At 32.0% G+C, this 15,894-nt stretch overlaps 1 protein-coding gene across 1 annotated transcript in view; it reads right to left on the bottom strand.

Annotated features, from left to right (window-relative positions):
• Positions 1-2,472: 2,472 nt before the first annotated feature.
• The window catches only part of LOC111047649 (putative inorganic phosphate cotransporter), a 49,017-nt gene continuing 35,595 nt past the window's right edge, over positions 2,473-15,894 (bottom strand). Inside the window, exons 5-10 of the mRNA XM_022333454.2 lie at positions 14,372-14,595; positions 12,444-12,596; positions 10,354-10,486; positions 6,857-7,095; positions 5,087-5,246; positions 2,473-3,894 (exon numbers count right to left, since the gene is read on the bottom strand). Of these exons, the coding sequence (XP_022189146.1) occupies positions 3,872-3,894; positions 5,087-5,246; positions 6,857-7,095; positions 10,354-10,486; positions 12,444-12,596; positions 14,372-14,595 (932 nt within the window). The 3' untranslated portion in view covers positions 2,473-3,871. The remainder of the gene's footprint in view (positions 3,895-5,086; positions 5,247-6,856; positions 7,096-10,353; positions 10,487-12,443; positions 12,597-14,371; positions 14,596-15,894) is intronic.

Consider the following 15,894-nt stretch of genomic DNA (forward strand, 5'->3'; position numbering starts at 1 on the left):
TTGCTATCCTTATTGTCTATCGTTCAACAAGCACATATAGCGCTATCTCTTTCTCGCTTATTTGCTTTTTTGCCAGATCGTATTTCAACAATGTAGAATTGATAATTAATTAACAAATAATATTTCAACTTAATTATGAAAACTAATTATGAAATTATTGAAAATTATAATTTCTTTCTGAATAAATTATAACTGATTATTTTAAACGAGAATGAACAGTTAATATTACATCAATAAGCCTATATCAGCTACCGTCCATAAAAGGCATTGGCAAGACAGAGGGTCAGCAATGTTTTTCTCCACTGCCATTATTGACCGAGCGAAGTGAGGTCTAAGATTCAAGTCGACGGTTTGGCATTTCTCTTAATGTCTAAATGTTTGAATGTTGAAATGTTTGAATGTTTAAATTTTCAAATGTTTGTTTGTTGCACATTTACGGCGAAACGCGGTAATAGATTTTCATGAAATTTGACATGTATGTTCCTTTTTTAATTGCGCGTCGACGTATATACGAGGTTTTTGGAAATTTTGCATTTCAAGGATCATATAAAAGGAAAAAGGAGCCTCATTCATACGCCAATATTAGAGTAAAAATCAGACTATAGAATTATTCTCCATAAATCTGCTGACAAGTGATTACACAGATGTGCTTAATAAAATATAATTGATTATTTTAAAAGAGAATGAACAGTTGATTGTTGATATTACATCAATAAACATATATCAGCTATAGAAGGTATTGACAAGACAGAGGATCCGCAACGTTTCTCTCCTATCTTTCCCCACTGCCATTATAACCTGGGCCTCACTATAGTATATTCTAGATTATATCAAATATACAGTCAATTTCAGCTTCACTATCCATGCAATTTGAATAATATAGGCCTACATGAGGACATGAAGTTAGTATTCATAGCCTACTGATAATTGAGTGTTATATAAGAACTATTTCAATATTCCAAACTGCTCGTATTGAACAGATAAAAGCTACTAAGTTGTGAGCTACTGGTCTCATTAGGTCTGTCCAGTTCATTCAACTCAAATGCAAATCTCCAGAGTTATTCAACCGAGTTTTCAAGTTTGGCTCTCATTTAATGGAAAGCCACTCATAGCAGCATGCTATTCAGTAGAGAATTGTGTTGTTTTTCACTATTGTGAAATGGCTGGCGTATTTTATTCATTAAGCGTTGCATCAATGATCTCGCATCACATAGAATAGGTAGCCTACTGAACAAGGATATTCAAAGTAGAATGCAGTGGAGTTTAGAATAAAAACTAGGTTATCAGTTGCAATGCTTTGAATGTGAAAATTTCTGTTATTTCCACACTGATTTTATTCTATGTACTTTTCTAGAATTTCTGGATAGTTTCTGAAAAGGTACAATGCAACGAAAGTTAGAAGACACCTCATTCAGTTGATAGAATTCCTGTTTATCATGAAAGATTCAAATATTAATATTATTTATCTAATAAAAACTATTTTATACTAATACATCTGTAAGGTGAACAAGTTCCATTTTGATAGCGTTGGAAAAGCAGAAACTACTCTTCAAATTGAACATTCATCAACATGAACTTCTCATACTCATCAACACTATATTATTTTCTTCACTTTTCATGAGTTTCCTTTATTATAGTGAAGTCCACGTTATAATGGCAGTGTTTAATTAGCAATGGTATTGCTATCCTTCTCTGTCATTCAACAAAGCGGATAGCGCTGTCTTTTTCTCGTTTTGCTCTGTTGCCAGATCGTCTTTCAACAATGTAGAATTGATAATTAACTAACAAAATATTTCATCCTAATTATGTAAATTCATTATGAAATGATTGAAAAATATAATTTATTGCTTAATAAAATATAATTGATTATTTTAAACGAGAATGAACAGCTAATATTACATTAATAAACCTGTATCAGCTACCGTCTATAGAAGACATTGACAAGACAGAGGTTCGGCAACGTTGTTCTCCTATCTTTCTCCACTGTCATTATACGTGGACCTCACTATAGTACGGTTACCGTAGTGTATTGAGTGCACTTGGGAGTGTAAGACTGCAATTATAGTGCAAGATAAATGAACCTCCAATCAAATTACACGTATTTCATTATTTATTTATTAATAACAAAAACCTTAAATCATAGAAAGATCAGTAGGTAGGCTTAATAAGAAAACAAACTCAGCCTTAACTATTCCATTCTCTAATTTTGATTAAAAATTAAATATTATTTATTTATTTATTTTATTCACAATCACAAATCATTATTAAATATGATTGGGAGATTCGTGTAAGGTTCATTTTTTTCTCAGAACTTATCAGCTCACCTTATTCCAGTACAGCGAATATTAATTGCAGTTCAGTAATGGTGAAAAAGTACCACGTGATCTAATACTCTCAAAATTTCAATTTGAGTTCGTTGTCTACATAGTTATTAGAAGAAGTTAAACGAAGGTAAATTATTACAAACAAATGTAAGAAATTGAACAATATCGTTTATTTGCATGAGAAATTATAGAAATTCCATGTAATTTTCAATACCTACGAAATCGTTATAAATTGGTACAATTATTATCAAACATACACAGTATGTTACCAAGGGTGTGTGTGAATGTGAGATAGAACTTAATCCAATCAAAGACAAATTATTTATTGGACAGGAAAATATTGTTCATCTAACTCAATTAGAAAAACATACGATACTCTTATCACCCATGTACTATATTATATGGATTAATGTCCTTTATAAAAATATTGAGTTCCAAGTTTCTCGAAAATTTTCCGAATATTCTCAATAACATTGGGAATGAGTTGGAAAGAAAATCACAAAGTTGATACCTTGAGACGGTACATATGCTATATAAATGTGCAAAGTTAACTTATCACAGAACACTAATTTCATCCTTCAACTTAAAAAGAGGGTTATTAACATAATTCTAACACCAATCAAACATTATGAATTTTGTACCAACATCGAAATATTTGAATAATTAATTTCATATTTTCACAAGTTTCTTTGATTTTCATCATGGCACAAAGAAAAATGTCTTGAAAAACTTCAAAATAGAAAGAAATGATTGTCCATAGAATACAATTGGCATTCTTCCCCAAGAATGATTTGTTTTAAGCCTGAAATGAATTTCATTAAACTCGATTTGAACATATAAATGACGAATTTCAAATGAGATCATCTCCTACTTATAGGAGTATACCTATGTCATTCATTATACATAATATGAATATGACTGAACCCCAATAAAAAAATATTGTTGAGAAATTTTCAATGAATTTGCTTATTTTTGTACTATATAACTTGAATATTATTTTCAATATGCGGATTACTGAAATAACAAGTTCTCGATAAAAAATTGAGGATAACACAAGAATGGAGAAAAAATTGAAATGGCTTATGATCAGGAAAGACAGCACAGACAAACCGATAGGATACCCTATTAAAACTTTTGTCTTTTGTTACTATAAACAATATACACTGAAACATAGGTATTATTTAGAAGGAATTTTCACACTCACTCACATATACACAAATCTAAATACGGACTAAAACTAAGTACCGGTTTCCTAGAAATTACAAAAATATTTTTGGTTTTTAAAATTATTCAGAAGTACCTAGTCTATAATACATTAGGCCTACATCTATGATCTTAACTTATAAAAGGTCACATTATTACTATCACATTATGATCAATGGCTGTACAACATGAGAAATATCAAACAAACACATTACAGTGCAACATTCTTGAACAACAAATGGTCGAGTAGGTAGCATTTACAAGATGTAATCAGCGTCTACTTCAAATAATGATCTTGGATATCTTTTAGAAGCTCAAATAATAGGATCTGCTTATCCATTGCTTCAAGCAGTTGCTTTGTCATTTTCTGAAAAAAATTAGCAATTCGTTTGAAACATTATCTTTGTACAGAAAGTTTTCAAAAAATTTTAAATTTTTGTTTAGAAATATTCTAAAAGATGTCTTTCATCAAGCGAAACAATAGAATTCATTTCAGTTGTAAGCTTAGGCTACTACTATAGCTATTAACCAGCACCTATCGTGGTTGAATCTCAAGTGGACATAAGATTCCACTCAATTGGAGTGAACATTACTATCTAAACTTCGTCACACCAGCAAATAAAAATGATATTTTATTCTATTTAATAAGTCAGTGCTGGAATCATTTTGCTCCAAAAGAGTTCAAACAATATTGAAACAAGAATACACTTAAATGTTGTTTGTATATTAATACGTATACAAACTTATATACACTACTCATTATCAGTTGTAGAATCTTTAAAAAAAACATGATATATTTTCAACCCTACTACTTCCTTTTTAACTCGATTCCAATATATTCTATTTCATTTGACTCCATTCTACTTTATCCTTTTCTACTATATGTAATAATTATTTTAAAATAACGACTCAAAATTAAAAGAGAATAGCAGGCAAAGAACTGTCTTTCAGGATCTCTAAATACTTGCTACTCCACATATTGGTCTTAAATTAATGAGTAGGCCACAATAATAATAACATAACGAAAGAGCAGTTGAAACTGATGGGGGATGTGGCAGGTTTTTCCAAGAAACCTGGGAACCTACCATTTCCTTTTTTCTTGGAAAATATATAGAAGGTAGAAATTTAAGCACAAATATATTGTCAAATACCACAAAATATTTAAAAATCTACTTTGTGAAAATGATTAAGTACTGAAAATTATGTGCAGTGAACAACTACAAGTAGACTTAACCTATTTCGGACAATGTGTAACCTTATCTAAATTTGAGAGAGGAATAGCACAAGGTTACCTTATTTTTTCCCTCCCTATCATTTTTATGATGTACTTATTGTGTGAATCAATAAATAACAAATCAATCAATATATTTGTGTTGTTATTATAATTATGGTATTATGATTAAGTGGGTTTCACTATAACTCGCCAAACACTGTGTCATAAATAATGGTATTATGACAATATCAATGTACCGTACGTATTATCTTTTATTTAGCTGTTGAATGAAATAACTTCTAACAGTAGAATACAATATTTCATAGAATTTTATGTACTGATGTACCTGATTTTGCTTTCCATGAAACAACTTCCTCTTCGTCGATTTTCCGCAGATCATTCCATGGTTGAACTTTGGCAGAGCCAAGGAAAATATAAAGTCCGTTTGTTATCACTATAACGGATCCTGACACCCAGAACACCTGTCTCCATTGTTGCATAGTATTCTGAAAATAGAACAAATATTTCAAATGGAGTAATGTCAACGAGAATTCATCATTATTATAATGAGACTGTAATTTTTCCCCAGATTTGGACTTTTCAGAGTGGTTAGGAGAAAGGAAAGTATTCTATTTATTGCAATATTCTCTCATTTTTATCAATTGTTTCTCTCCCATAGTGATTCAAGAGCCGTTAAAAGAATCTTCAGAGAAAACCCAGGTGGAAAAAAGCTGAAAAGACGTCCACGCAGCGGAGGATGTAGTAGATGATCTTCGAAAAATAGGCGTTAGGGGATGGATACGTATAAGGCTGCCGACAGAGAGGAGTGGAGAGGCATTCTAGAGGAGGCCAAGGACCTGGATGGGCTGTAGCACCATGGAGTAAGTAAGTAAGTTTCTCTCCCATACTTATTACTCCCATTGTAACAGTTTCATTATTTTCTTACTGATACCATAGAGGGAGATAGATTTAGATAGGAAAGTTATGAAAAAGGATAGTGTTATTCTATATTAATACTTAAGTGTTAATTATAGAGAATTTGCGTTAAGGATTGGCCTCAACAGTCTTAAACTTTATTTAAAAATAAGCTGTTTGACTCAGTGGTCGCGCTGAATAATATAATTACTCGCTATCACATGAATAAGTTAAGAATCATGCGCCTGTTACTCCCGTTGGAAGGGTGACCGCTTGAGCGGTAATATATTCAACTCCTCTGAATATGATTCATGTTACGCTAGTTCGCCTCCATGGTGTACATTGGTTAACGCTAAATGGACTAGCAAATATTGACGGTCAGACAAACTTATGTTCTCCAGAACAAATACTATACACAACATCTCAAAGAAATTGGAAATATACAGTGTATATCTAGGCATTCGAGACTCATGAGCTATATATATGTTGTGTATCTGGCATGAGCTAAATAATAATAATGATCCATGAGTTGAAAAATCGCTTACCGGTTGGTTCGGAACCCACCTAAAACAGAAGGTCCACTTATATCTCATTAAAGTCTGTCTTTCATTACCCATGTACAAGCATAATGCTCATGTTGGCATCACCCTCAGCAAAATAAAGAAAAATTCCGATTTCTATTATATGCTTCTAATTCTATTGGACTGTTGTTTGAAAAGGATTGAATTTGAAAGAACAAAAATGAACAGTATACAAAAATCAAAGTTTAGTAGACATATTGATTTTATCGTTTTTCTTTGGTGCTACTTTTGAATTTAAATAAAAAAATAAATCTGAGAACCCTTTTTTAAAATCATTTAGTCACTACATGTTTCGGCTATATAATGCCATTATTGATAATGATAATAATATCGTGTGACCTGGCTGGCTCAGGTCTGGTGTCAGAGTTTTCAGATCGCAACTGATCAATTTCAGTGCCTCTGACATGACCTAACGACTGCTTTTTAGGCAGCCGGGACCGCCAAATGATAAATTGTTATGATAAAATACAAGTATATAGCTGAAACATGTCGTGACTAAATAATTTTAAAAAGGGTACTCAAATTTATATTTTTATTTAAATTGATTTTACTATATACTGTGCTATTTCACATGTTTGATTGATGTTTATGGAATTATAACCAACAAAAATGAAATTTACCTCAGTAATTAGATAGCCGATAAGTGTTGGAGTAATGATTCCAGATATGGCACCGATTCCATTCACAAACGCCATTAAAGTGCCCGCGTAATTTGGACTCAGATCCAGAGCGTTCACCTTCAGACTGGGATAGAAGAATCCCATGAAAGCCATTCCTATGGTGAATAAACCGGCGACTAGAAGCTTGTCGCATCCAGCATAAGATGCCGCTATGGCTCCTGCCGCTGGGCCCACAGATGCTGAAAATCAATGAAAATTCGATTTAAATAGGTAGGCCTACGTAGATACTATTGTTAAAATAATACAGTATTGAAATATTAAAATATTATCCCAAACAAGTTAGTTATTTTTAGTTTAAGAATCTATGTGTTGATTGGAATCTTATTATGTATTTCCTGCTTATCTATTATTTTTATGATTCATAGATTGAATTTATTGTATCGTTTTCAACTCGATGGTATAAATTTGAATTTGAATTTTATTCTTATTGACCGAGCGAAGTGAGGTCTAAGATTCAAGTCGACGGTTTGGCATTTCTATTAATGTTTAAATGTTTATATGTTGCGCATTTACGGCGAAACGCGGTAATAGATTTTCATGAAATTTAACAGGTATGTTCCTTTTTTAATTGCGCGTCGACGTATATACAATGTTTTTGGTAATTTTGCATTTCAAGGATGATATAAAAGGAAAAAGAAGCCTCCTTCATACGCCAATATAAGAGTAAAAATCAGACTATAGAATTATTCATCATAAATCAGCTGACAAGTGACACAGATGTGTGGAGAAGCCAGTCTATTGCTGTATTTCCATAAGGTCTTTAGTTTCAACCAGGTAGGTACTTTTGGATGAGAATACTGCGTGAGGTCTACTGTTCACAGAACTACTATTATAATAAGGATAAAATTCAAATCTATCCCATCGAATTGAAAACAATACAATAAATCCAATGTCTGAATCATAAAAATAATTCATTATTATAATGTATTAATATGTTAGTAATTATCAATAATTAAAATTAATATGATCGTTGTCTCCATAAAATATAAAAATCGACAGGAGTGAAGTCATAGCTATTCTTCTCTATTGCATTTGCAAATAAAGTTTGGTATTTTAGTGCAGACATCACACTATAACAGGAAAATGAAATAAATTAAAGAAATAGAAGATAGATCTAGAAGATAGAGATAATAATAATTGATGTTGCTTTCCATGACGAAACACTATATAATAACTTTGTTGTGGTTCAGACACTGTGTTACTTGTAAATATTTGAAAAAACACTCACTTTTCTTGGAGTATTGAGGAATGCATTTCACTCCTGAAGAGGAGCTTCATCAGCCTCAGCTTCACCTGCCTCAGCCTTCAGGAGTGAAATGCATTCCTCAATACTCCAACTAAAGTAAGTGTTTTTTCCAAATACTTACTAGTAGCACAGTGTCTGAACCACAACAAAGTTAGAGATAATAGGATTCCAATCAACACATAGATTCTTAGACTGAAAATAGCTCGTTTAGCTAATTTAATATTACAACTGTAATGTTTTAACATAATGAATAAAGGAATACATACCGTAATAAGGAGATATAATAATAATATAGCTTACTTCAAAGAAGAAATCTTGAAGATTAGACCTACATAAGATTTCTTCTGCTACAAATAAGATTGAGTCAAAGACAATCACTTACTCATGACTAAAAGTCAGTTCCAATCACCCTTCCACTAATTTATTACTTATACAGAGTGTTTCAGAAGTAGTGTCGAACATTTTAGGGTATTGTTCCTGGATGATAGGAGACTACAAATGTCGTATTTGAAGTGTGCAAAACTCAGCGGTTGTCCTTATAGCTGTCATTTTGTTTTTTTCACTTAGGAATTTTTATCACAAGAATGAAATGTTGTATTGATTAATTACTTTTTTAGTATTGCATGCATGCACAAGACAAAACAGATCATCTGAAAAACATTGTTAAATCAGCTGTATGGCCACATGGAGCCATACCAAGTTTCAAAGCTTCATCTTAAATACAATGTGAATAAAAAATTTAATATTGATGTTTAAATGGTGAAAAGTGGTCATGCATGCAGTACGAAAAAAATTATTCATCTGTTATTCTTTAACCAATCTTATTAAATAGGTATCCTTGACATTCTTGATAAAATTTGCTAATTTTTTGTATCTTGTGAATCTTCTGTAAAGTGAACGGTTTTCGTGAAATTTGCCATCGAAAATTTAAAATGGCCGCCATTTTGAATATGTAAATAGAAATTCTTTTATTTTATTTTTTAAAGTTGAGTCTTTAAAACATAAATATTCATGCCAAATTTCAGATCAATACAACATTTCGTTCTTTGATAAACATTCATAAGTGAAAAAAACGAAATGGCAGCTATAAGGATAACCGCTGAGTTTTGGACACTTCAAATACGACATTTGTAGTCTCCTATCATCCAGGAACAATACCCTAAAATGTTCGACACTACTTCTGAAACACTCTGTATAATATATCAGAGAAGTGGAAGAAGTGATTTGTTGGATGAGAAGAAAAAATGATGACTTGAGTGGTTAGCCTATAACAATCGAATTTGATCAGATTTATAGCAAATGTGATTTGTGACAGAACCTTTCTAGATTTTGGGAATCATTGACGATCGTAATATTATGTTTATATCCATGTTTTTCAACAATAAACGTCTCCTGTTAATCAAATAAAAATAATCTTGAGTTTTGAGCAGAGTCCTTGTTTGTCATGTCATGGTTGTGCTCTCTTGAGTACACAGGTATTTTAGAAATCTAAAGATAAAGGTCTATCTGAAAATTAGAAACGTAATTGAGTTAGTTTTGAGGATGAGTGTGAGAGGTTTTTCAATAACTTATTTGAAATAAATTTCTAGGACGATGTTCAACTGTTTATTGTATTGTATTGTATGATCTTGCCAATCGTACCCCTTGTACAGTAGATTGATCAGAGAGTGGCTATTCGGTCTTCTTCCGGAGGCGGTCGAAGCTATGTTTTTTGTTGTTCAGTGAGAGATCACATTTCTCAAATTCTAAAAGTTATTTTAATTACTATTTTCTCTGTTGTTAGCTTTCATCTTATTCTTTATTTGTTGTATGACTTTTATTTTTGTTTCTCAATGCCTTGTTTTTCATTTCCTAGTTATAATTACTGGAAACATTATGTAAGGAATTCGATAAACAAATTGGTTTTTTTTACTATAAGAGAGTTTCTAGGGTCTGCAGCAACTCCTCCATGCGTACAGGGAAGCTTCCCTTGCATGAGAGTATTTATTGTCAAGAGAATTAAATGTATATAATATTCATAATTGTATTATTTTTATTATAATTAGTTTATGCTCTAGATGATTGAGTATTATTTTGTATGCATTGTTTTTGGCAATAAATTTTTTTATTATTATATACTCTGCTTAATAAAAATGGATATCTTATCTAATTGAAAGAGTTGAGTTGAGTAGAATGAGTTGAATGAGCTTACCAACAGAGTTGAATAACTTTCTTGTAGTTCCGACACTGAGGATTTTATTTTTGATGAGGAAATCACTTAGGAAACCAGCAAATATGGCTGTCACCCACATGACAAGGAATGGCATAGCACTGTAGAATCCATTCTGCAATAATTGTGTGATAAATAATTATTATAAATACAGAATAAATTGCATCATTTGTATTAGTGCAAGAAAATAATAATATGGTAGTAATCTCCATAAAATATAGAAATAGACAGAAGTTAAGTTATAGCTATTCTTCTCTATGTATCTTGCTTTTACCATCTATCAATATGAATAAAGTTTGTTATTTGAGTTCAGGCATACTATAATAGGTAGAATGCAGAAACTGAAGAAACAAGTTTAATTTGATGGTGCTTTAGAATATCTTTTAATTTATGCCTAGCTAAGAATTGATATGAATACTGGAATAAGAAATATCTTATAGATCGTGAACACTTTAAACAGTAGGCTAAATTCAAGAATACACAAATAGTTAAGTTGCGTTCACACCAAAGTTATTAACAAAATGTTAATAACTTGATCCTTATAGATTCTATTAGATTAAACATAGCTTATCATACACATGATGAACATATATGTATTTGTCAAGTTCCGTTCAATCTAGTATGATCTCTAAGGATTAAGTTACTAACATTCTATTAGGTAATAACTTTGGTGTAAACGCAGCTTTAAGGTAATTTTAACCACGGTATATTTTTATCTGAATACCGTAATTTTAACTAACCAGGGAACCTTCCAGATTCCACTGCAAATTATTAAATTTTATACCTTTGACAATTCCTATGAATTTTTTAAATATTAAACTTCCCTTTTTTTGTCAAAATTGATTGGAAATAAAAATTGAAAGTTCAGGATACCGTACTTCACATAGATTATCAACCAGAAAAAGAAGTTTCTGACAAAAATATATAAATAACTCTGTGTAGCTTATCTAAAAAAATGAACAAATTCTCTCCATATCCACAAAATAGAAGTGTTCAGCTTGAATGGATTTGAAAACTCATCTCATGCAGTGAAAATTGGACAAAAAAAATAATTGATAAATTTGGATTCCCACATATTATTCAGTGGAAAAGTAACCGGCATAGTGAACATATAATAATTTCCAAGAGTTCTATTGATTGGTCTACTCCCAGCACTCAGCACGGCCGAGCGAGTATAAATAGTCTTATTAGAACTTATGGGGATGATATTTTCACTGTACAGGTCACTTTCACAAGAGACAAAATATTAGTTACTACTACCGTAATCATAACAGTCTCATACAAGTTAGACTACCATAACCATAATATAGTAATCAGAAATAAAATATAAATATATCTCTTCTCTCTGCTCATATACGTGGAAATCCATCTTAAAACCCGCAAGTGGATTGATATTATGTTAATAAGACTTCTTCTAGATTTTCCATTGAGAAAAATATTTTTCCTACAGTTACCTTGAAAAGTGACCATTCCTGCACTGATTACAGAACGCAAAGAATCACTTTTCCGCTCTAGTGCGGGAAAAAATTTTTCTGCACTCCAGATTTGCAACATGGCAATGCAAAATAGTTAGTAGGTTATATGAAGCAGCAGTGCAGCAAAATCAAAATGAAGTGGGTAACAGTGACTGTGGTATAGTGTTGTGGTGCACGTTATAATAATATTAAGGACGAGGACAGCGACATGAGTGACAGCCGCCTTCATTCATTTACTACTACATTATTATTCTATTTTGAATAAATTAAGGTTTTTATTAATAATAAAATTACACACACAAACATTTGATGCATTTCAGGCAATTTTACCCATAATTACCCACTTTTCATATTCATTGGTAACTGTAGGAAAAATTTAATGTGAAATACGTGCGCAAAGTTCCTCTGCTGCACTCAAGAAACCATTCCGTTTCTTTCGGTGCAGCAAACTGTCACTTTGCGCACTAGTTGCACAAATAACTATTTTGAGATAATGGTGGAAAAATGGACAATAACGGGAATATGACGCCTTCTAGATTTTCCATTAAGAAAAATAATTTTTTGAGACAATGGTGGAAAAATGGGTAATAACTTTACCTGAGCAATGGAGAATTTCATGACACTACTCATGTATTTGGGAAGATCAGTCTGTATTGTGAAGAGACCCCAGTCGTGGCCTATCTGAGCTATTATCAGCGCCCACAGAGGCACAGAGGTCGCCATTTTCAACCAAGGAACTGGAGGTAGATTCTGGAACAGATCAAATTATTAATCTTATTTCAACATACCAATAAATACGTATGGATTTTATTTGAAATCTTGAAACCGTCTCACCAGATGCACTCCTGAAAAATATTGAAATATTAAAGTAGGCCAGTAGATCTGATAGAATATGTGGGTGGTTGGCATAAAAGCAGGTCAACCATTCAAGTGCTTCATTATGAACGAAAGGAGAAGATATTTTATGCTTCAGAATTCAAAATTCTTAAAATATCTACTGTAAATTGTTCACAATCAGTTTAAACTCACATTCAGTACCGTACTGTATGTGATTCCGAGAGAGAACATCTGGAGTTCACATATCAGTTCATTTATTTTCGGTACAAATCGCATCATAAACAGCTAAATAATTTTTAATGATATTTTTTAATACTTTCTGACAATTCTATGTTTGATATTACCTAGGCTACTGGTAGTGGATTGAATTTGTTGATTCAAATTGCTCGATGTAGTGAATTTAAAACTATCCTATTTGAAATTATCTCTCTGTTACTCTGTTGTAGCTTAAGCTGCGTTTACACCAAATTAACAACATTTTAATTTTTCCGTCCTTATAGATTCTATTAGATTGAACGGAGCTTGACAAACACTTATGTTCATCATGTGTATGATAAGTTGTGTTCAATCTAATAGAATCTATAAGGACGGAGAAATAAACAGCATTTTGTTAATAACTTTGGTGTGAACGCAGCTTTAGACACTCTCTTTCCAAGTAAATATTTGTAAAACACCGACTTTTTGATAAGAATGAGGGATTCATTTTACTCCTAAGGAGGAGCTTTAGGCCGCCTATGGAGACCATCAGGCTGAAGCAGCTTCCCTTAGGAGTGATATTAATTATTACTCATTTCTTATCAAAAAGTAAGTGTTTTTTCATATTAACTTGGAAACACAGTAACTAAACCACAACAGAATAATAGTCAAGTATTCCATTATGGAAAACAACACCAATATTGAGACACTTAATAACCACTGATTTTGATATTAGGATGATCAAATTCTTTCAAAATACACGAAGCTATCTAGTGGATCTGAGTAGCCCTATAAAATTTAAATGAAAGGGAAGCATGAGGTCTCCAATCAATATTTTTTTTAGATCTCTAATTTTTTGAAAACAGAAAAAATGTAAATAAAATTATTTATTTGAAAAGTTTACGAAGATTACGAAGGCAGAACCCAAATTCATTGATATCAACAGTTTAAATTTAACTTTCAGCGATGAATAGTTGAAGTTAATTAACTGAAAAATACAAAAAAGTAGAATTCTATAAACTGCATAGAATGGGGAATATATTGATACAGTTCACTACAATATAGATGAACAATACCACATCCTGGACAAGTAAATAATATTATAGAATATATTTTCAAGTAAAATTGATACTGAGGTGAAATAAAAGCAATATTATCAGTTCCACATAATTCATTTGAGACAAACTTAAGTTTCAGATTTTCAGTGCACTTAGGCATTATCATCAGCAGAGCTAGTCCAACCAGAAAAGACCACTGATGAAGATGCCTTGAGTGCATTGGAACAGTTTGACATGAATAAATTATGTGAAACTGACAATATCGCTTTTATTTTACCTTAATATAGAGAAATACCACAACATCTCTGTTCATAGTGTGAATTTTTAAATTGATAATATATTGAATTCCTTTCTTAAACATGCGTTAGGTCTACAGCCTTTCAATGTAGAAAAATTTTAAAACAAAACATCTTTTAACGATGTTTAGCTACAAACCTCTTTCCTCTTCAAGGCACCAATTTTCTCAGTGAGGAATTCGCGTTCTTCCTGAGTGATGTAGGGATGTGAAGCCGGGTCACTGTAGCAGGTGAAGCACCACACCACATACCAAACGATGCCCAGAAATCCAAACAAGTAGAACACTATTGCCCACTGGCCCTCAAGATATTTCAGTAGCAGGCCGCATACTATGCTCGACATCACTATACCTATTTGGTTTCCTGTTGATTGAAAAATAATACAATGAGTATTGTATTTAGCCTCAACAATTCTCTAAAATTCATTATGGTTGGATTCCTAATATAATATAGTGTTTACTTCAATGATCAATTATAAATGAATGATTGATTGCTTGTTGTTAAACGAAGAAAAAACTAAATATATGGAAATTAACACCAGAGGACTTAGAGATCCAGGAATTACCAAAATAGGAGAAAGCACGTTTGAAAAGGTTCACAAATTTAGGAACGAAAATTGACTGCAGAAATAAAATATCTTTGGAAATTAAACGCAGGATAATTCTTGGCAACCGTGCATACTTTGCAAATAGCAAACTGTTCAAGTCAAAACTCCTTACTACTTACTAGAAACACAAAAATGGAGATTTACAGAACGCTCATAAGACCAGTTGTCACATATGGATGTGAAGCATGGTCGATCCTGCAAGAAGACTGCAAAGCGTTACTGGTGTTTGAAAGAAAGCTGGTTAGGAGGATCTATGGTTCAGTACATGAAAATGGTGAATGGAGAATAAGAAAGAATGCAGAAATAGAAGCCATCCTGCAAGGTAGAAATATTCTCCGGTTCGTCAAGGTAAGAAGAATAGGGTGGCTTGGACATGTTGAAAGAATGGCTGATGAACGAATGCAAAAAGGAATGCTATATAATATATAAGAAACTGGAAGCTGCAAGAAAAAGAGGGAGGCCGAGGGTTAGATGGTTGCAGGATGTAGAGATAGACTTGAGAGCGATGGGAGTGAGAGGTTGGAGGCGAAAGGCAGCAGACAGAGACGCTTGGAGGCAGATTGTGGAGGAGGCCAAAACCCACATCGGGATGTAGCGCCAGGATAACTAAGAAAGTAAGTAAGATTGCTTGTTGTACAGATTTGGGCAGAGAGGTAAGAATAATTTCGAATTTACAAAGTACAAAAATAATTTAAAAATACAAAGTGAGTGTGTGGGCCTAGTTTTAGCAATATTTAGCAATTAGTCCCACACACTAACTTTGTTTTTTTATTGAATCTGATAATTGTGAAGAAATTACTTGTAATAATTTCTTTTAATATAATTTTTATTAACGAAGGTTCTATTGAGAACATATTTATATAATAATTATAATCAGTTTTTGAAATATTTTCAACGACACTATACAGTCTAGTTTTTGAATATTAGTGAAATAGATGAGTATAATAATTATGTAAATATGATTCCATTATTGAACCATGAATCATGTATATAATACATCTTTCATTGACAATAGGATAAAAATCTTCTTGAAAAGCTTTACAAGTTTGTTGATC

Source organism: Nilaparvata lugens, chromosome 8 (assembly GCF_014356525.2).
Source record: "Nilaparvata lugens isolate BPH chromosome 8, ASM1435652v1, whole genome shotgun sequence".
Lineage (NCBI taxonomy): Eukaryota > Metazoa > Arthropoda > Insecta > Hemiptera > Delphacidae > Nilaparvata > Nilaparvata lugens.